Source organism: Papilio xuthus, unplaced genomic scaffold (assembly GCF_000836235.2).
Source record: "Papilio xuthus unplaced genomic scaffold, Pxut_1.1 DF826933.1, whole genome shotgun sequence".
Classification (NCBI taxonomy): Eukaryota; Metazoa; Arthropoda; class Insecta; order Lepidoptera; family Papilionidae; genus Papilio; species Papilio xuthus.
This window is the reverse complement of record NW_013531716.1, coordinates 2,891,434-2,913,965: the sequence shown is the minus strand read 5'-3', so window position 1 is coordinate 2,913,965 and position 22,532 is coordinate 2,891,434. Positions and strand designations below refer to the sequence as shown.

The 22,532-nt window shown below is 32.2% G+C and overlaps 2 protein-coding genes across 2 annotated transcripts in view; both read left to right on the top strand.

Annotated features, from left to right (window-relative positions):
* Positions 1 to 22,527, top strand: part of LOC106121858 (uncharacterized) — a gene marked incomplete at its 3' end in the record, with an annotated part of 28,232 nt that extends 5,705 nt beyond the window's left edge. Inside the window, exons 3-4 of the mRNA XM_013317685.1 lie at positions 15,730 to 16,000; positions 22,447 to 22,527. Of these exons, the coding sequence (XP_013173139.1) occupies positions 15,730 to 16,000; positions 22,447 to 22,527 (352 nt within the window). The remainder of the gene's footprint in view (positions 1 to 15,729; positions 16,001 to 22,446) is intronic.
* Positions 12,585 to 14,433, top strand: Ssadh (succinic semialdehyde dehydrogenase). The gene has a single exon (XM_013317944.1). The coding sequence runs from the start codon at positions 12,807 to 12,809 to the stop codon at positions 14,322 to 14,324; it is 1,518 nt and encodes a 505-aa protein (XP_013173398.1). The 5' UTR covers positions 12,585 to 12,806; the 3' UTR covers positions 14,325 to 14,433.
* Positions 22,528 to 22,532: the final 5 nt, after the last annotated feature.

The window sequence follows — 22,532 nt, the reverse complement described above, 5'->3', positions numbered from 1 at the left end:
TATGGTACACCCATTATAAATTTCATCCTTTCTCATTACATCACATATTCATCTTTATATACGCCTCTCATCCACATTTATTTATATATTTATAAAGAAACTGTACTATGCACAATTTAATTGCAGCGACCAAACTGCTTAGCAGTTGATGCAACAGACACTCATTTTTATTTAACTTAAGTTTCTAATATACATTTAATATTAAAAAGTTAGGTTTGTTTAGTTTGTAAGAAGTATTTTTTTTTATTTTTTTTTTAAAACATTTCTTGGTGTCTCATTTCTAATGATCCAATCTCCATCCAAAACGTTGGTTCAACACTAACATCTATGTATTAGGTTTTACGATAAACAGGAAAGCATACTCCTATCTTTGATCTATATTTAATATATAATTGCTTTATAACCTTCGTAACAAATAACTAAATTAAATTGCTACGTCACTCGTATTATGATGCGGCATTTAAGGAAAACAAAAGACACACTTAAAATAATAATACTTTAAACATTAACTAAGGGAATTTGTATGTATTATACCATTAAATAATAGACTCGGTGGCTCAGTGATTAAGCCCTTGACTTATAATCTGCAGGTCCTGGATTCAAATCTCGCCATCAACCAATGTGTTTTTCGATTTACATATGTATATACATTTATCAAACTTTCTTACGGTGAAGGCAAACATCGTGATGCAACTTGCATCTGCGAAGAAATTCAAATATATGTGTTATGTCAACCAACCCGCATTGGACCAGCGTGGTTGACTATGGTCTAGTCACACCTTACTTAGGGTAGGCTCCGAACCACTCAGTGGGGAGGTATAGTGAGCTGATGATGTGCAATTAATTCAATTAAATTTAAAGGCATTAAAAGAATGCATTAAATCTTGTGGGGAAATACTTCGCGACTGTACTTATATGGATTACGAATATTTACAGAAGCATTTTAAGTAATTGACAATTATTCGTAACTTTATTACTTTCATTTATATTGCTGTTCCGTTTTACGGACTATATTTTATCAATATATTTTATATTTCATGCTCTAAAGCTGATTGGAACTGAAATAAATTCTATAAGTTTGGCAGTGACAATGAGTTCTAACCGAGGATTTCTGACATCTAAATCTCTGTATAAAACATATTGTCATCTTTAAAACAGAGATGGCAACATGTTTTTTAACGGAGATTTTGGACTCGGAAATCAACGTTAAGGTAGACTGAGGCTTGTTTATGGTGGGCCGCGGACGAGAGTGGTCCCGTCCCGATGGCTTGGAGGAACAGAGGGGTTTAGTGGGTATGCCTCCGTTATGGAGGAGAATCCCACATAACTACCGCGTCCCCCCCGGGGCGCGGAGTTTGCATAAAGCATTCCCCTCTGAAAAAAAAAGGCTTGTTTATGGTAGTTATATAAAAAGTACCCGAAAGGTTAATCCCTAGACCTCAGATCGTGTGCGTCATTGCGTAAGAGTATTAATAGTATTATTATTTACCATACTTTTAATTATAAATGAGATCACTAATATGAACATAGTAGCAGTAATCTTTACGTGAGTAACAAGCATGTTGCTGATATGAAAAAATCTATATATATATATAATAAAGTCGTGTTAGTTACAATATTTATAATTCAAGAACGGCTTTACCGATATTGTTGAAAATTGGTGAGTAGGTAGCTTAGAGCCAGGAGACGGACATAGGATAGTAATCATTCATTTTTTTTATTTTTAGTTTTTTTTTTAATATCCACGCGGACGGAGTCGCGGGCGACAGCTAGTTTATTATGTTTAACAAATAATCCTTACCGTACTAAAGTGGAAGTTGATTTTCAATATGTTATTCTTTTCACAAAGATATTTAAAAGTAACGTAAATAGTTTTTTATTTTATTGAAAAACAATAAATAGATTGTATAAAAAACAATTCGGTTGCAACGCATCGCATTTTGCTTTTCAATTATAATATATGGAGACGTAAGAGAGATAATATTTGGACGGATGTAAAAGTTGGGAACATCATTAAACCTCGAATCGACAATTTTTGCGGTTTTTCAATGTTTCATAGTACAGTAAATATACGATTTTCCTTATTTAGGAATCTTTACTTTGTGTAATCGTTTTTAATGACCATTAACTTTTCAATTAAATTTAAAATACATTTTCTGAAACAATGAAACAGTCTACGTGTTTTAAATAGAAGTGAATACTTTGAATTATAAAATATTGTATTATATATTTTTGATTTTGCTTACAGTTTTTCATGAAAAAAAATCAAATTATTTTTGTGAAATTACTTAAATTTAGTAATTTTTATTTCAATATAATCAGCTCTTGACATATTAAGATATAAACTGCAAAGTACAAATAAGATTTGAACTCGGCCTTCGACGTTTGCCAAAGCATGAGTACAATAACTGTTTAACATAACAATAACTCACGCCTCGCATAGAATAAAAATTCGAAATCAGACTTATATATTTTTGTTACTAATTTTAGACATTACTAGTTAGAATCCTTTAGCGCAAATATCGTGCTTTCGTTACAAAGTCCAGTGTCAGAATGGTAAGGGGACATAAACGTCGACGTTTTAATAACGCTAGTGTTGAGTCAATACACTAGCTCATTTCCGGACTTAAACACTAAATAAATACTTCTAAATTCCAAAAAGTCCTTTGCCTTTGGGAAAGAATGCGACTCAAATGATACACCACTCACCCATTCAGATCGAGCAAATCTTTGACTGTTTTTATAATAACGGTTTAATAATGATCTCGGTGAACAGGTACTTAATCCGTTAAAGTACTTAGTACAAGTGAAATCTAACATTTGCCCGAATTAACTGTATCCGTTCTCGCTAGTATATACAATTATATACCACTTTAAAATCATGCGATGTATTAAAATATTTATAAATATCATTCTTTATGTCGGATAAAATAGTAATAGGAAATAAAAAATATACTCCTTCCGTAGAGATTAGTGCCTTTTAAATATGTTAATAGAAAACCTCAAAACTTAAAAGTTTGTTGTTATGTTGTAGATATTCATAGGTAGTCGTACTATGTGTAAAATTTCAAATTATTAAAAAAACAAATGCAAATGTTAGTATTATTGCTTCATCTAGTTAATCTGGATCTTGATGTATTTTCCAGTTATTTGTCGTCAGCTAGAAGTATTAAAAGCTTAGGAAAAGCCATGTGGTATGAGGAAAATATAGTTAATTAACAATCATTGTGTTTGTGCAGGGCTGCGGGGTCGTGTGAACGGGTACCGCCCGCTACGTCCATGTTGAAATATAAAATCGCTATCGGAATAACCAAGTTTGTTAGTTACATTATTGTTTAGTGTGGTTCCGTAATATATTAGGATAGTTATCCTTATAAAACAAACTGTCGACTACAGCTTCTAGCTTTAAATTGTAAGGATCTAGAAATTAAAAAAATAGACTTCGTAATTTAAAGATGATTCCCCCTTATCACAGATTATAAAAAAAATATTATTTATTCTTCCAAATACGTATGTATTACGGCTTGTTAACAGATACTTATTATTACAATTAACATAATTTTTAACATTTAAACGTGAATAAGTTCTACAATATTAATCTTTGACATTAACATATAATAATGGGTAACAAAAAATAATAGTGGGTGAGAAAAAGGTTTTTGTGTGTGTCGCCTTGGAACTCTAAAAAACTGGAGTAGGTAATAAACCTGAGCCAAACAAAGTTATAGAGCGCTTGCAGTAGTAAGACAGTCGCAAAGCCGCGCGCAACGCAATGCCTGAAAATTTTGCACCAGACTACAGTCTAAAGTCGGGGTGTATCTTTTGAAAAAATTGTGATATTATTATACAATTATTATTTTTTAGTTATTATTATTATTAAATTGTGACTACAATATTATTAAATATAGTGTTGTTTTATTGTGAAAATGGATAAATCAATTCAACAAGATCCTTGGAAATTTGTGTATAAGAAGTTGCAAGAGAAAGAAATTATTAGAAAGACAAAGTAAGATTTATTTTTTATATATTTTTTTAAATAGTGTGTTACTATTGAGATTAATAATTTATTAGAGGTTTTCTGTATTGAAACAATTGACTTGTAAGTTAAGGAAATAATCATGTTTGTCGTAAATCTTATTTTTACTTACTATACTAATATTATAAATCCCAAAGTTTAGATGGATGTTTGTGTGAAGATATCTCCAGAACGATTCAACGGATCGCGATGAAATTTGGCATGCATATAGAACATAGTCTGAAAGAACACATAGGCTACTAATTATGTTTTTTTCTTAATTCAGCTCAGACGGAGTCGCGGACGACATGTAGTCTTCTATATTACTGTACTATTTGTTTACTGTTGTTTTTCATATTAATATTTCATACAAAAATATGACTTTTGCCTATTATTATTACCATGATTGTTTAACAATGAATAACAAACATCACATCATTTTACAAAGGATGTCAGTTGATGAGATAAAATTACTGATAATTGTGACAAAACAAGCAAATTTCAGTATCTCAAGGAACATATTACGTAATAGGGATTAGTTAGAAGTATATACATCGCAGGATGACAGATACATTATATTAGGTCTAGGAAAACTTTAAAACATGTTTCCTTTTCACAACCAAAAATATGAAAAAAGATCGTATAATACGTATTAATATATTAAAGTTACAAATTATATTTCAACTTGAGAACTATTTAAAAAAAAATAATATGAATATTAATATTTAAAAATATAAGCATCCTGTCAGTTTGACCAAAACTGGATTCGATTAAGTTATAAATAGGTATGTTGAAACAGACTTGTTTTAATACATGTTGCTAATAATTGCTTAAAGTGTGTCTATTTAGGGATGATTCATTTGAAAATTCACTACAGATGGGTTGAGTAAAATCGGTTTGAAATCTTTTCCACTTTCGATGGTTGTCAATGAAGAGCGTTGACTAGCAGCCTGCAATAATACGATTGCTTTCATTCGTAATATTAAGTAATTAAGGAAATTGTTTTAACAATTTTTCCTTATTTAGATTTTCTACTCATAGGTAAAATAAAATCTTTAAAAGTTTTGGCGGGACTTTTATGTCTTAAAATGAAGTATACAGCAGTATATTTAACCGTTTGCATTGCGAAACATTCACATAAAACATGGTCAAGATTAACAGAAAAAGTGACAGTTATAGCACAAGAGCCAAGTTATTAATATCTGTTGAATTGTTTATAATAAAATATATCAGAATTGGTCTGCATGTATCAATTTAGACATGATATCACTGTAAACTTCAGACATATTTATAAACTCCAACATATTTCTAACCGTACGTTTCCACTACTGAAATATTTATTAAAACATATCAAAACCTACACTAAAAAAAATTATAATCATGCTTAACCTAAAAGTGGTATGGAGAATGTTTATTTATGTGTCACATGAAGAGTCTTAAATCTATGATATTAAATAAAATATTAAAAAGGAATAACTAACTAAAATATATTATTAAAAGGAGTCCCTTTAGACAAGGTTCTGAAGATACTGGCAGCGTTCCCGCTTTGAATAGCTAGACTAATTCTTTGTCTGAGGTAGCTGCCACCTCTTCGGTCCCCCGTGATGTCGATAGTAGTATTACGTTAAAAGATTTCAAATGTTTAAATGAACATTGTTTCTCCCTACATTAAGGAAATCAAGACTTATAAATCTACAAAGAAGTATGTATTTGCAAAGTGTAAATTTTTTACTGATATAAGCATGTTATGTGAAACTTAACGACAGATTTTAATTGTGTTAAGTTACTTCAATATTTACATTGTCATGCGTCACCTGAACCAAATATGTCAGCTAAACACAAAGAGGTCGATGATACAAAAAATACGAATTCGCTAAATGTAGTATCGTAATATTATTGTGTTGTTTAGTTAGCTTATAACTTCTCAACGCAGTTATACGTAAAATATGAAAATATTGTAACAAATAGTTGTGATATAAAAATAAATTTTTAAATTCGTTATTTAGCACCATTCTCATAGTAATTAAATAGAAATAAACTATAAAGTCTAAATTTCTTACAAGGAAAGATTACTCATTCTTTTGCTTTTATGAAAATATGATTTTAGATGAAAAGACGATTAAAATTGTATATATTACTAGCTGTCGCCCGCGACTCAGTCCGTGCTATATTAAACTGAATATGCATTTAAAATTTCATGGTAACTAACTATAAAAACATATTATCTTTGTATGCAAAGAGGAGTGACAATATTCTGTACAAATGCTTCGGCAATGAAAACTCACAGTAAGATTCAGAATGATAGAGACCAAATCGTCTGAGTTGTTAACAAGATAATCACATGCAGTATTGTGCATTAAGTTACCAACCAATCAACGAACACCAGCCTCATTCTTCTCTGTGTACAAAGACATATGTAGATACAGACAGACCGTCTTATTTATATTTACTTTGTTACGACATCACGCTTTATAACGTTTTGTTTGCTTTGGAATTTACACTGAAATGTGAAGTGGAAAGGTAAAACAAAACCGTTATATTAAATGTAAATAATTTGGAAAATAGTATAACTTGCATAGGGCTTTTAGAAAAGAAATCTAGTAAAGAAGTATTATTTTAATATATTACTCGTGTTCCCTTGATAATTGTTATAGAAAAGAGTAACACAACGCCAATTTAAGGATCATAGGTTAGCAAATAATGCTGGAAAAAAGTACATTGTTAAGTAGATATACGCAACGAATACTAAATATAATGTGAAAATCTTACAAATATTATAAATGCGAATGTTTAGATGGATGTATGTTTTAAGGTATCTCCAGAACGGCTGCATGGATCTTGCTGAAATTTGGCATAGATGAACACAGTCTTGAAGGTTAAAAAAGTTTTTATTACCATTCATAGATTATACTTATTATGAATAAAATGAGTCTTAAATCTATGATATAACATATTATAAACGGATAATTAACTAAAATATATTATTAAAAGGAGTCCATTTAGGCAAAACACATTCTGGAAGAACACATAGAGTCACTAATTGAGTTTTTTAATTCCGCACGGACGGTGTCGCGGGCAACAGCTAGTATATGTATGAAATACACTACAAAGTTTCTTCATTCTTTTAAAAATATTCAACAAAAGTCAAGCTTTCAGTTTGCTAACTGATGTAGATATGAAGCAAATGGTTTTCTTGTTGAATAACCCAAGACGGGAAAACCCTATTGTCTTATTTGGTTAAGTAAACAGTATGAAAAACCGCTAAGTTACAACACATCTTTGTGATTCACTCTTTTAGAATAAAACTTTCGAAGTGGAAAGTATGCAGTGTACTTGTGAATTGTTTCTGCAAATTTGCATTTGTTCCGGATTATCTTCGAAAGCGAAATTTTTACAGGACCTTTATTGGAAGGTAGCTTATGTTATGGCTGCGTTAGTAACTTAGTAACTACTTTAATTCAGCGCTGATGAAGCGAGTGACCACTAGTAGTAAATAGTTTACTTATTACTGTTCTTAGACATTTATAACAGTAGAATAATATCGTAAAATCGTTAGAATACTCCGTAATTTATCTTGAACATTAATTATATAATAGCGCGCACAATATAACGTAACTGACCATTGTTTTTCTCGCAAATAACTCAGGAAATACCTTAAGTTTCAAACGAATGGTATATTAGTTACAGATAAGTTAATGTATTTTTAAGCCAAAGTGATAATGTTATATATGCTGTTAATACTAAGCTTTACCTTTACCTTATAGTTCAGAAATTATTAAAATTTCCCTTCAGACCTCTCTATTAGACTTTTTACCATACTTTGGCTGTAATTAAATATTTATAACTAGAAGAATTATTCTACTCGAACTAATTCCCACGTTAATTAAAAATGTCATAGATAACAATTGCAAGGATGCTGCAGAAGTCTGATTATTTTATCATTTTCAGTTTTCAAAGTAAAAAAAAAATAAGAATTTTTTAGCGACGCGAGGATAAAATCCTTTTAAAATCGTGTTCTGAAAAAGTTTTTTAAATGTCTTTTCCTGCAAATATATTTATACAGCTCCGCTACATAATAATAGGTAATTCAAATCGGGTGTACAAAACGAATAACCATTTTTTGTGACATGACTTTTTACTTTTAATATAAAAAATGGTAACACTGGTCGTTATAGAGTAACATAGCCCGTGTATTTCGTGTTAGTAAAAAAAACAATGACGCGAAAAGAGCTTTGTAACCTTGAGTTGACCTTGTATGTTTCAATTCGAAACTTTTTACCTGTACGTTTCGGTCCACGGCATTATCATGTGGAAGAACAATGTTTAACAAACGCTAATGATAACGTCGTCATAGTGACTAAATGTAACTAACAAAATAGTCTCACGTCTATAAATAAATTATGACCAGTTACAGAACAAAGGCTGTTTTAACTAATTAAAAAATAAGTGAAATACATTATGGTTGACACTAATTTTTCCAAAGATTCGAATAATCGTACATTTACCAATGTCTTAATTGATAGATTAACATTGAACAACTTCGTCTACAACAATATTAGTTCGGCTCTTCATCAGCTCTCTGTAGACGCCCATGGAGGGGCTCGAAGCCTACCCTAAGTTAGGGGTGACTAAGCCATAGTCAACGACGCAGGCCCAGTGTGGGTTTAATTAATATTACTAATCTTTAGGACTCTATTAATAAAATATTATACTTATTTAGGTTAAACCCGTTTAGCCATAAAGAACGATTTTTTGTTCTTATTAGAATCGCTGTTAGAAGGTATTTTCCTTATTTGTGACCATAACAATGGAAATCGTGATTATTGTTTACACAATTGACACGAATAAGTTGAACTACGTGAATCAATCTTATGCCTAATATTTTTTGTGTTACTTCAATTTAGCTTAAGATCCTTCGGGGGAGGAGAATTAATTGTTGTCTTCGCCTTTTAATCTTACTAATATTATGAATGAGATTGTTTGGATGGATGTTTGTTACAAGATATTTCGAAAACTCAACGGATCTTAATAAAATTTGACATGGAGGTAGAACAAGTCTTGTAGAACACAGGCTACTAAGTTTTATTTTAATTCTGCGCTGACGGAGCCGTGGGCGACAGCTAGTTAAAACATAAATTTAAATGGAACTGTTAAGTACTGTTTTTCATTCTAGCGTATTATATTAGGTATATGTGACATATCTATACTTAGTACTGCGATTGTGTCATTTTGCGGACTAATGATTAGTAATCTCTTGACCGGAATATTTTCCATCAGAAATACATTTCTTGTTTTGTCTAAGCTAGATCAAGACCGTGCCGTGCAAGAACAAAGATATCGAGATGCGTTCGTTAGATGTTCAGTTCAATGAACCGAGACTATTACTGCTTTCGGCTAAGTCGAATCGTAATCCCACGCTCTTTTCAATTAACGTTCAAAAGTAAAACGATTGAAGTAAAGAGGGCAGTTGGACCATTTAGTTAAAGCAATTGAATACGAGCTATAAATGTTTCTTTCTGTTATATCTCTAACACTAAAACACGTTATCTCTGTTTTGTCAAAGATAATGACAGTGATGACGATGATTTATATAGAGATTTTGGTCTCAGAAACCTGCGGTAAGGCGAACTACTTAAGGCTATTTGCTTCTAGCCTTTGACGCCGATATTTTAAGGGTTTCATCCGATTTTATCGAACCACCTTTATTATCAAAATCTGCTACTTCTTTACTAGCAAACACTGTGGTTTAAATTAGACTTATTACTATTCAATTTAACTCTCAAAGGAAGATTTTTGTCGTTTATCAATGTACCTATTGGAAATTTACTATTGGATAATACAACTCTTGAAATGTGTTGGATCAATGACCTTCGAAATTAGGTATGATTGTCACGTTCCTTTATATGAATCCGTACAAAATCTTATGAGACGATGTTACAAAATCGATCATATTTTTGACAATACGTTTATACAATGTTTTTCTATACTATAAATTGAGTAAATTAAAAATATGTTATTAAAATTTAATGGTTATTCGATCGGAGATGGATTTTTATTTGTATTATATTACGTTTCAACAAAAAATATATTTTCATTATCATTAATTATCGCAAAATATGTTTACCAAGGTCATTAGGTTAATCAATCGATAACAATTAAATGATTTCCAATATTATGACTGGTGAACAGAAACATAAAACAGTTGCTTTCGAATACAAACAACAAATTAATATGGGTATACCTAAGTATAAGTAATTAGCGGAAGTGTAAATAATATTTGAAAGGAACTCTAAACAAAGTTTGATTCATCATATGCATAATGATTTAGTGATCGTGTAATATACAAAAGACGGAGCATTAATGCCGTCTGGTTAGTCGGTGTTTCGCTCTGCGCGCAATGAACGCTGCCTTGAATTACGTCATTTCTTTTTAAAAACAAGTTCAAATCGAAGTGAAACACGAAGCAAAAATTAACCATAAGACTTTGATAAACTTTTAATCAAACAGTGTATTTAGTGATATATTTTCTAAAGTAATTTTATAATCTTACTTCCTAACCTCAAAGTGGAATTGAAACGAGTGCATTTACAGTTGTTTACCCACACAATCTTATACGATCTTTTTCTTAACCTGTGTTTACGTCATTTACTCTCAGAATTATGACTCGGATTGGTGATTCAGTAACAGTCATTTAAGGGACCCGGTCTTTGCATTAAAAAATAATCATATTTATTGTTGTTAAAAGTGAAATATTATTAACAATGGATGAAGAATCGATGTGGAGAGGTTTTTATGAAAAGTTGCAGCAACAGAAATCTGTTGAAGAACAAGTGCATGAAAGCAGGTAAGCCTTTCACTGGTAAAGGTACAAAAATACGTAATTTATTGTGCAAATAAAAACTTATTTATTCTAATACGTCCACATAAATTAAGAAACAATTGCAGCTTGTATTAAATGTATCTGTATTTAAATGCAATATTTGAGTTTGCGTTACGAGCATAAAGTAAAAATAAAAGTTGTCGTTGTTGCAATGAAATCCTACCTACTTGTGTAAATTTGAAAATGAAGATCGAACTGCAAGTTTACATTTTTGGTAATAAGATTTACTTACGTATTTTAAAGCAAGCGGGTTTTATAGGTCAATGTCTTATTACAAACAAGTTTTACTGTAAACACATAAGCTTACTCAGAAGCTTAGTACTTTAATTTGAAACTAGTATTTAAATTATTGTCTACATATCTAGTTTTAAAAATAATCATACGTTTCAATTAACAATTTCTCAGAAAAAAATTCAGCATCTTAGAAAATGCTTTGGCGCCAACTTATAAAGACTCGGAAGAATTTACGCCGTGCCGGTTAACAAAGATTAACCTTAATTAACCTTTTGATAGATATACTAAATTATGTATTGTATAAAAACCTAATATTGGATTGAAGCTGAAAGTTTTTACTATTAAATAATAAATATTATATTATAAAAAGAACTTTTTGAATCAGTTGCTCTATACATTAGATTTCCTTTTTAACACGAAACGCGTTTTAATTTTATACACAAAGAAAATGAATAATACTAACCTTCAGTCTTCTTTCATGCTAATATGTTTTTCATAAGTCTGCTTACTGTCGATGATGATTTAGTTCTCTTGGTTGTGGCGAACTTAGAAATGACGTCTTCCAGTAGAATAGTCATGATCACACATGGTCCTGACTTTCCTTCTATTGTGAATTTCTTTTCTTCATTTGTTCATCACAAGATTAAGATTATCCAAATCCAAAGCCATAAGCAACGAAATCATTTGAATTCGCAAGCTGAGAAAATGAACACTATAACCAGGTAAACAAAATTGATAATTTTCTATCACATAGGTAAGCTGCATACCTTCTATACATATTATGTATTTACACAAATATGGCAAAGCCACCATGTGTTTGCTCTTAAAGGGTTTTTACAAGAAATTTGAAAAAATCACTTTAAAAACTGATGCATCCAAAAAAACTTCCTAATAAATTGTAGTTAATAAGTACAGTTCTTAGTCCGAAATGCACATTTCGAATTTTAATACAATAACCATTTTGTTAAGCTCTTTTCTCCCGATACCGAAAACGGTATTAAGTTGTTTTAATTTCAAACAACTTATTATTACAGTAAAAATAAATTTAATTTATAAGTGCTAAACAGGTATATTTGGTTTTTATTTTATGACTACAATATCTATGCATATCGCGCCATCTATAATTTGGTAGTAAAATGTTTTCAATGTGTTGTAATATTGCCAATGTAAAAAAAATTACCTTAGATTGTCAGTAAAATAAGATATGTTTTGAAACAAATATTTGAGACACATATCAGGTTACAGTGAGGTGCGTAAAATGATATCGTGCTGTGCATTAATTACAAAACACATAAAGGTAGGTTTTTAACATATATGAAACCAAATGTCTATATGAAAATACTCTTTAAAAATGACAAATCAAATTGGAAAATCAGCCGACCTAAATCAAAATAAACAGGGGAAAAGTAAGATGATTGTGGCAACACGCCGTATTATCTGTCAATCTTCGTTATCTCTTTCTCGTTTTTCGTTTCGTCCAATACGGCAAACGTCAAATCTATGTTTTTATTTAAAGTTTTTTAAATAAATTGTTATCAAGAATATCAAGGCAGTTAAATAACTTCGCATTAATAAGTTATTAAAGTGTATCATTTATTGCGCATCTTATCGTTTACGTCTGTGTTACGTAAATTGAGATACTGTGAACAGTGTTCGGCACCGGGCAAGCGTAAGAAAATGATTGTTTCGCGAATCTATACAACTCGAATTTGTAAATTTTATACAATTCTATCAAGAAACATGCAGTTGCTCAGGAATCAGGCTTATATAAATGGGCAATGGGTGAGCGCCGACACCAATTGTGTATTTCCGGTGCACAATCCTGCGAATGACAGTGTAGTAACTGATGTACCTGATATGGACGCTGGCGATGCTAAGAAAGCGATTGAGACTGCTTCTACTGCCTTTGAAACCTGGAAAAATACTACCCAGAAGGAGCGCTCCTATATTCTTAGAAAATGGTATGATGTTTGTCGAGAAAATACTGATTACTTAGCCGAAATCATAACGGCCGAATCTGGTAAACCACTCTCGGAAGCTAAAGGCGAAGTGGCTTACGGTAATTCGTTTTTGGAATGGTTTGCTGACACTGCAAGGCACATAAATGGTGAAGTGTTAACAAGCCCATGGCCAAATAAACAAATTATGGTAACCAGACATCCTGTTGGAGTAGTATCAGTAATAACACCATGGAACTTTCCTTTTGCAATGATCACACGTAAAGTAGGTGCTTTAATGGCGGCAGGATGTACTTGTGTTATTAAACCATCAGAAGATACACCATTAGCGGCATTAGCTGCTGCACAATTAGCGGAACAAGCTGGTGTACCAAAAGGTGTTATTAACGTGGTTACAACAAGTAGAAAAAATGCTCCCGAAGTTGGCAAGATAATGTGTGAACATCCAAATATAAGATGCATATCTTTCACTGGCTCTACTCATGTGGGAAAAATCTTGTATGGAATGGCAGCTAAGGGAGTGAAAAGGGTAGCTTTAGAGTTAGGTGGAAATGCTCCATTCATTGTATTTTCAAGTGCTGATATAGAAAATGCATTAAATCAGGCAATGTTAGCTAAATTTAGAAATAATGGTCAAGCCTGTGTTGGCGCAAACAGATTTTTGATTCATGAAGATGTGTATGATAAGTTTGTTGCGGGTTTCAAGGAATACATTGGCAATAAATGTATCTTAGGTCCTGGTACAAAGGAAGGTGTAACTTGTGGGCCTTTAATCAATGATATGCAAGCTCAGAAAGTATCCGGCTTGGTGAATGATGCTATTAAACATGGAGCAAAACCATTAATTGGTGGAAAATTCTCCAACATTGGGAATAAGTTTTATGAGTCAACATTATTAGTTGATGTTAAACCTAATATGGCTATTTATGGTGAAGAGATTTTTGGGCCGGTTGCTGTTTGCCTAAAATTTAAAACAGAAGATGAAGTTGTTGAAATTGCAAACAATACAAACAGTGGACTTGCAGCATATGTGTTTACTAGAGAGCTTGGCCAAGCATTCAGGATGTCTCGTCGTTTAGAGTTTGGGATGGTTGCTATAAACGATGGTATACTCTCAGCCGCTGAACCTCCATTTGGTGGAATAAAAGAATCAGGAATAGGAAGAGAAGGAAGCAAACATGGCATTGAAGAGTACACAGATATCAAATATACTCTATTCTCAGGTCTAGATATGTAATCTGTCTAAACAGATTACAGTGCATTGTGTACCTTTTTAGTTATTTTTATTAGCTTGCAATCCTCTAACTGTAAGTTTCTGAGACTAAATTCTTAATTTTATTTTATTATTAACTCTGTTTTGTCAAAGATAATGACAGGGATGACGATAAAATATTATTTAGACATTTTAGTGTCAGAAACCAATGGTAAGCTATGTTATTAACCATTTGTGTAACACTATGGAACATATACAATATAGGATTGTTCTTTCAAAATAATGGAATTCATTTGTTAAAATAGAATCGTCTTATAACAAAATGTCTTTATTGCTAGTGACATTTGGATGTTTAAAATTATAGCCTGCTTTTCTTCCGTTATTGAGAAGCATTAAAAATAAGCTATATCATTCCAGTCTTCCAATATTATGTGATGATTAGAATTATAAGTATAAAATACTCAATAAGTAACACATATATGCATTTAAACTGATATATAAACACGGCTAAACACTCACGTATATTCGTCCGGTGGCGGCACCGACTAGTTTCGAGCCCATCGAGGGCCCTTCATCAGAATGAGTGGTACTAGTATTATTAGTGAGCGACAGGCCGCGTCCGCCAAATAATACCAGTACCACTCATCCTGATGAAGGGCCCCCGATGGGCTCGAAACTAGTCGGTGCCGCCACCGGGCGAATATACGTGAGTGTTTAGCTGTGTTTATATATCAGTTTAGTATAATGTCTCGCGAAAGTTTGAATAATTTATATGCATTTAATTATGAATTTTGTTATTCAAATTTAAAATAAATTATTTAAATTGTAATGATTTTGAACAATAATTTAACATATTGTGGTAATGAACAATGTTAATAAAATTATTTGTTATTTTAAATTAATATAATTTTAAGAAATTTGTTGTTATCAATAAACTTTTATTGTGTTATTCAGTGTTGTTATTTTTGATCTTTTTACCTTTTTCAGGTTTGACTTATAAAGTGGGTCATATTAAATTAATGTTAATAATATATTTCTATGTTCTAATGAGCACATGCTTTTCTATCACATTGTTAGGAATACAAAAAAACTTCAATAGAAGATAACATTAATTAGTTGATTTTACAATCTTATTAAGATTATAAATGGAATTGTTCAGATGGATGGATGGATTTCATCTGAATATTCGCATTTGTAGTATTAGTAAGATTGACTAAGCTTAATCAAAACTATGAATACATTTTTCTTTTAAATTAATAATTAAATTAAACACTCACATCCATAATTTATAGGAGAGAGAAAAAAATAAGGGAGAGTATCATTTTCGAAGGGAATTTCCTCTTAACAGGAAATCTTTTTTTCTGCCCACCACATATTTATTCTATGTGTAAGGAAGGATAACTCAATAAGTTTTATAATTTTTTTACAGAATTCAAGATGTGGACGATAGTTTCTTTGAGAAGTTCGGGTCAATACTGAAACAAGTGTCACAAAAGGCTGCTTTAGAGGAATCAACTCCATTGGCTCCTCTGAAGGAGGTGGAGGAACAAGATGAGCAGCAGAGCGACGTCACGGATCTGCAAGGGGAGAGGAGCCCTGTGAGAGACTCGGATAGCGGTAATGAGACACTTTTGGATACAGACTCGGAACCTGAAGATCCGGAGAAGATAGATTTATACGTTGAAGCTGTCGGCTGGAATGTAAGTTTTTTTTTCACGTGTATCCAAATTTTACTCTTCATGTATTTGATGCGAAAAATGTATACGATTTCTTGGATTGTTCAATTTGAGTTTAATATTCAATTTGATGGAATTCAGTGCAGCAAGAAAGGGTTTGCGGTACGGCGTTAATTTATTTATAGATTTTATGAACGGATATGTCGGTCAAATTCGTTTTATTGTTCCAAGCGCGGTTTGAACTAGACATTGAGTTGGACTTATTTAAGGAAAGTGGGTCGCGTTTCATTCTGGATTATACAAACGCTGACAAAACTGGATAGGTGTAAAGATGGTGGCATTCGTCCAATATAATTTGTTATATCATGTCTATTATCTACAAACTTATATCTTTACTAGCTTGTACCCGTGACTTCGACCGCGAATCTCGCTTGCAATTTACCAGCAAGTTAGCTATTAGTGTGGCATTTTATTTCAAAACGATATGTACTATAGATAAGGTATGTTAGCTCGTAGGTGCACAATGGCCGCGTCTCGAAGTCGATGGCATGTCGCCAATGATACTTTTACTTTCCTGAAACGTTCTCCCAACATCAGAGCCAAGGTTTTTCAGTGGACAACGTCACTTCAAAATGCGTTCATTTGGTTTATTCACCCATCATATTTACATGAATGGAGTGATTAATTATCTTAAAATATTTTACTATATTATACAGTCAAACCTAGAGAAGCGCGATTCTAAAGGCCCGCGATATTTATCTGACATATCGAGGTTATCTTTAATCCAAGTTTCTGGCTTATGGTGGTCGTCTGTCAGGACAGGACAATGACACTCGCTTATAGATGTTTCTCGCCAATCCATGTCCACAAATCATAACCAAAGTAAATAAATTCCACGTAATTTTATTACATTCGTAGTAGGAAAGTATTACGTCACAGATTTAGCAAATACTATTTAAAAGTATTATAATATAATCGTAAACCAGATACACTACAATAACGGTTAGTTATTATACAGCTGTTCAATTAATTTGATAAGACTTTGAAGTGCGCAGTCCTAGGAATAATTTAGCACAATATCTAGATTGAGCACATAGTCTGGTTATCTTCAACGCACAGACGCACGAAACATGTATACCAAACGATACATTATAATATAGCATATAATACAGCTGTTGCCCGCGACTCCGTCCGTGCGAAATTAAACAAAAACTTAATTAGCAGTCAGTGTGTTCCTCCAGACCATATTTTGCTCCATGCCAAATTTCAGAGAGATAGGCTTGTACATCATCATCCACCTTTTGTGTGTGTGTTTTTAATGTAGTATAATTAAAAAAAGCTATTAGTAAGAAATTTATAGCTGAACACTTAGCAGTTTTTTCAAAGGGCTCGTAAAATTGAATCGAGAACAGTTTAATGGTGATTCACACGGCGCACACTGTTTCCATCTACAAAGCACGCATTAACAGAAGTGTTGGTGTTGCGTATATCCGCTATTCATAACGTCTAAAACACATTGCTGTGTTAGGCCAAACACTCATGATCCGGTTTTAACCGCAACCTAATGTGAGGCGGCGGCTTCCGTAGAAAGATTTGTATTGTGGTTATTTTTCTTAAATTCACTCAAGCCGGAGTTTCCTCCAGTACACGGTTCGTGTTAGGAAGCTTCGGATGTAGAAACTTGCGGTACTTAACGATATACGAGATTGTTCATATAAATATTCGCGATACGCTCGCAAGTTTTGCAGCTTTGCGGGCGGAAACCGTATCTTGAAATGAAATCACTTTTTTACATACTGTTTTTACAACGAAAGTCACTGAATCTGGCTGCGCTTATAATCGTACCGTGTGTGCTTGGCCTTATAGCAGTGGTTAATAAAATAAATAAATGGTTCAGCATGTGCGTACCTGTCTAGAGACCTTGAGAGCCACCTACATTCCCCGCATTACATTTTATGGGATATATCCGTCAGTAACCACGTTTACATGTTTCAATTGCATTTTCCTATCATATAGAACGAAATTAATTCCTCTTAATTATGCTTCGTTCCGACATTACCAATGTGTTGTACTTATTACGTAATCAATTTTACGTAGTTTAATAATCATCATCGTGACCTCCCTATGCTTATCTCATTTTATATGGGCTCGACACACCAGACTTTTGTCCTCCAAATCGATATCTAAGTCTAAACGAAACAATATATAAACATAATAAAATCGATGCCGTAATCGTATCCTTTGAAAGCAAAGAGGTTGTATAAACTTCCGTTTTGTTTCTATAACAAAGTACGCAAATGCTCTACAAATCTTTTTCACACTAAGGTTTTACAGTGATGTAGTATAATAGTACATAACAGTACTGCTATTGTTTTGAATCCTTAAAGCTATGAGGTTCAACGTATACTTGTATGCGGACATAGTTGTTTTCTCAAGATTTTAAAAATGGTGAAAGAGGAAAAGAGAATTAGTGAATTATTGGAGATTCAATGTAAGTTTACATTCAAACAATAGTAATAGGAGTATGTACTGCCCTGTTTCCTGTTCTGTCCACTGTCTTCGTATGAAAATACACTAGGGCGCCTTAATTTCCTTTGATCGGTTCGATCTAGAAACTCAAGCAATAAAAACTCTTTCATATAGTATTACTATGGCTTCCTGCTCTTATGAAGAATCATAAATCTTTATTTTCCATTAGCAAAGGTATAAAAATAGCGATTAACATTATCCGGTACTATTGCAACATAAAAACCAGTAAAGCGCTATTATAAATATATTATCATAGTCATTAAGTAACCATAGACAATTAAATGGATGATAAAAGAGATTTTATACGATAAAATGTTTTTTTTTCTTAATTTCTTGTTATTTTAAGAAGTGTGTATGTATATAAATTATAATGGTCTAATACGTTTATTTCTTAGCTAGTAGGCGTTTATTTTGAATTGCTTATTTCATTTTTGGTTACACTCCTTAAACCCCTTTTGGTTAAAAAGTACTATAAGTTGCGTTTCTAGTTAACTTGTTCAAATGAACTTTTTAAATATGTATCTTTCATAAAAGACGCAAAACTTTTATGTTCATAAGTAATTTTCATAATAGTCTACCCATTTTCTACTATCAACAAAAAAAAATAAAAAAACCTTGTATAAAAAATATAAAAAAATATACGTAACTTGAATTGGATTTAAATTGTAGAAATATCTCGCGAAATTCAAAGGAAGTTGTTAAATAATAAATTAGTATCTTTTTTTATATTATTGAGTCTGGGTTCATACGTCTCCGGTGCGGTGGCGGCGCTTTGCGAAAATAGAATCGGCCGAGTGCCGAATATCCCGGCCCGAACAGTGCAGTGTGGCGCGTAACTCATCCGTGCACGACCAACTGACCCTCGACTCCGCTATTATCACGAGTGTCATAGTCCTATAAAGGTGTCATAATGTTGTGACAATAATTGGTGAAAAAATTCCAACCAAAATTCCACCAAATTATTTTAGATATGACAGAAGTATCGGTTTGTGGAATGAAGTGTAGTGTGTAAATGTTTGGTGACAATGAACGGAATGGGGACATTGAGGACCAGGTTCAGGGGCATCAAGAAAGAGCTTCTGGACAGACAGACAAGCATGCGTATACAATCGATGACTGTATGTTAATACATAATTTAAATGAACCTCTTACATAAAACGGACGCTTTTAGTAGTACATGTTTTATCCTTGGGTCCACCTTTACCATCCACCTTTACAAAAAAACATTTATTGTCTCTGTTTTTTCAAAGAGAATGATAGAGAGAACGATATGTGTTTTTAGAAGATGCTTCGGAAATCCGCGGTATCTTAAAAACATTTCTAATATAACGGCCACTGCCACTCCATTTTTAAATACGCAAGCAGTCAACTTAGTTCAATCAACAATCAATGCAATTTGTTGAACCATAGTTAAGTGGTTAAATGTCTATCTGAGTTCAGATTTTCAATTTTCGGCGTTAATTTCAAAAAGTTGTTTTTTTTTTATAAAGGAATCTTTTGGCTCAAAATCAGAAATGTAATCAGAAATATAAGTATGACAATTATTCTTCGGCATCTTTTAAAAGTATAAATTATGACAGTGTTTGCGTCATTAAAAATATACTATAATGAATGTGGATTATAGTTACCGTGGGTTTTTAAGGTCAAAATCTCCGTATAAACCATCTCTGTCATCTTTGACAAAACAGAGATAGTAATATTTTTTAAACGGCGATTTTGGTCTTAAAAACCCAGGGTTAGTAGAAACAATAACATTACTTTAATTAGAAGGACCCTTAGTATTTGTTTAGTTTGGTTTAAAATTGCATCCCAGACTTTACGCGCTGTTTTTGAATGACAAATGAGTTCATAGTTTAAAAATAATCCCGCCAAATCTGCATCTTGTGCTCGTAAAATTCCTGCATTTATTTCTTTTTTAAACTGTTATATTTTTGAATTTAGTAAAGTTATTTGGCTAAGAAAATAAAAACAAAAATATTTATAGCATACTATAAATACATAAGTCGATGTTGCTTTAGTTCCTTAACTAGTAGCAAGGGTAGTAGTAATAGTATGGGACTTAATAGTATCATCGAAGGAACTGTTTCGCCTTGCACTTGACAGGAACAAATATGCCATATTAGCGGCCAACCTTTACTGAAATGGCACTAGAAGTAGAAGAATAGTATCTATAGATGTACGAAGTTGTTAAAAAGATAGAAAGGGTTTAATTGTATGAATTTCTAAATCAAACCTTTTTGTTTGTGTGAGTGACTGGCGGATAAGCAATTTCCTATCCTATTAGAAAAAATACGCGAAGATTCATTCAATGGGAACACGGAATACAGTATCTCTTCAGTATATCTTCATAATATCCGTGATTTAATAATATACCAACTTAATCAAAAGTAGGTTTCATTGTATTAAGTAGACAGAACTGTGAGAAACTGCTAGTATGGTTTTTAATTAGAACTTCGCCGGTTAATTTAGATCGTTTGATAAGACGATTACAATCTGTGTTACTTACATTAACCGTTTAGTGTTCTAATAAACAAACACAATGTTTTATTATAAAGCAATGTAACTAGGGCAACTAATCAAAACCAACAGCCTAACGTAAGATCGATATCATTTCCACGATGAGGTATAACCCTACCAGTTCGTAAATGATGTCATCAAAGTACATGTTATGTTGTACGAATTGTCTTTTAAAAATGGTTGGGTTTTCTCTAGCATAGGGTAAGGAAAACAACCCTTATGAATGCATTTTATTCATTCGTTGCGTGCCTGGTTATTAGGTAGTACGTTTTTGGTGGTATATTTGAATTTTTAAGTGCTTTCTCGGTCAATGAAATTGTTTTACTACTATGAGTCATCTGTAAGTTTTGTTACATAAATAAGTAGATTTTTTTTACTGTAGCGAACCAATTGAATTATTAATTTTAGTTATTGATTTTAAATATTCGAAAAATGTTTATTTTTTTATATTTATCACATGTTACTTCTTACCTAATATATTATAAATTCGAATGTTTGGATGGATGGATGGATAGAAGTTTGTTAGAAGGTATCTCGAGAACGGCTGCATGCCTATCGATGTATTTTGAGTGATATATAGAACATAGTCTGGGAGAATATATAGGCTACTAAAAAAGAAACTAAATTGGTTTCTTTTTTAATTCTATGCGGACGGAGTCATGTGTAACGGCTAGTAAAAACATACACATTAAGGACTTCTTAATAAAGAAATGTATAATATTTATTTTTAAATACTTAGTATGTTTGTTCATTTATTATTTTTATTTTTGTTTCTTTATTATAATATTTTAAATGGCTTTTTAATTTTCATTTTTATCATCTTATACATTCATGAGATATTTCTATAATTGTTCTCGAAAGGTTATTTTAAATTGTAGTTACTAAGTACCACTTCGCGTGTACTGTACCTAAGCAATACATTCGGACGTGTTGTTATCCATAAATATCGATGTTTTTACTGTTTCATGTAAACTTTGAAAGTTAATGTACACAGAGACTGTTCCATTTGTCTACTAAGTAAAGATTCCGCCTTACTGAGAAATAAAAACATTTACGGAAAACATTAATTTTAGACGCTATTGGTTTTAATATACTCTTATGATTCCATGTCGTGTTGCATACCTTTAATCGATAGAGGGGGACACTAACAGAAATAAGATATTTCCATTCCATACAAGTCTCCTCTGCCAAATCCAACTTCCCATACCTTTCTTAAAAGGAAAGAGTAGGTAGGGGAAGACAACTAACATTAGACCTTTCGGCAAGTACACTCATCAGACGAAACGCGGAATCGCTTTTACTTCTCGCCTGTCTTTTGTGGTCGTGGTATTTCATCGCTTAAGTCGACCCATTCATACAACAGATGTTATTGGGAACTTAAGTAATGTTCAATCGCTGTTTGTAATATAAGTGTAAAATTACAGGTGGATGAATTGTACTTGGAAGTTCTGTACGAGATTTTACATAATGTGGGCGGTTGTGATATGGGCTGTGAGGTGGGACAGCAAAC

Excerpts from the sequence above, each read along its gene's own strand:
- Ssadh (XM_013317944.1), top strand. The coding sequence starts at position 12,807 with ATGATTGTTTCGCGAATCTATACAACTCGAATTTGTAAATTTTATACA.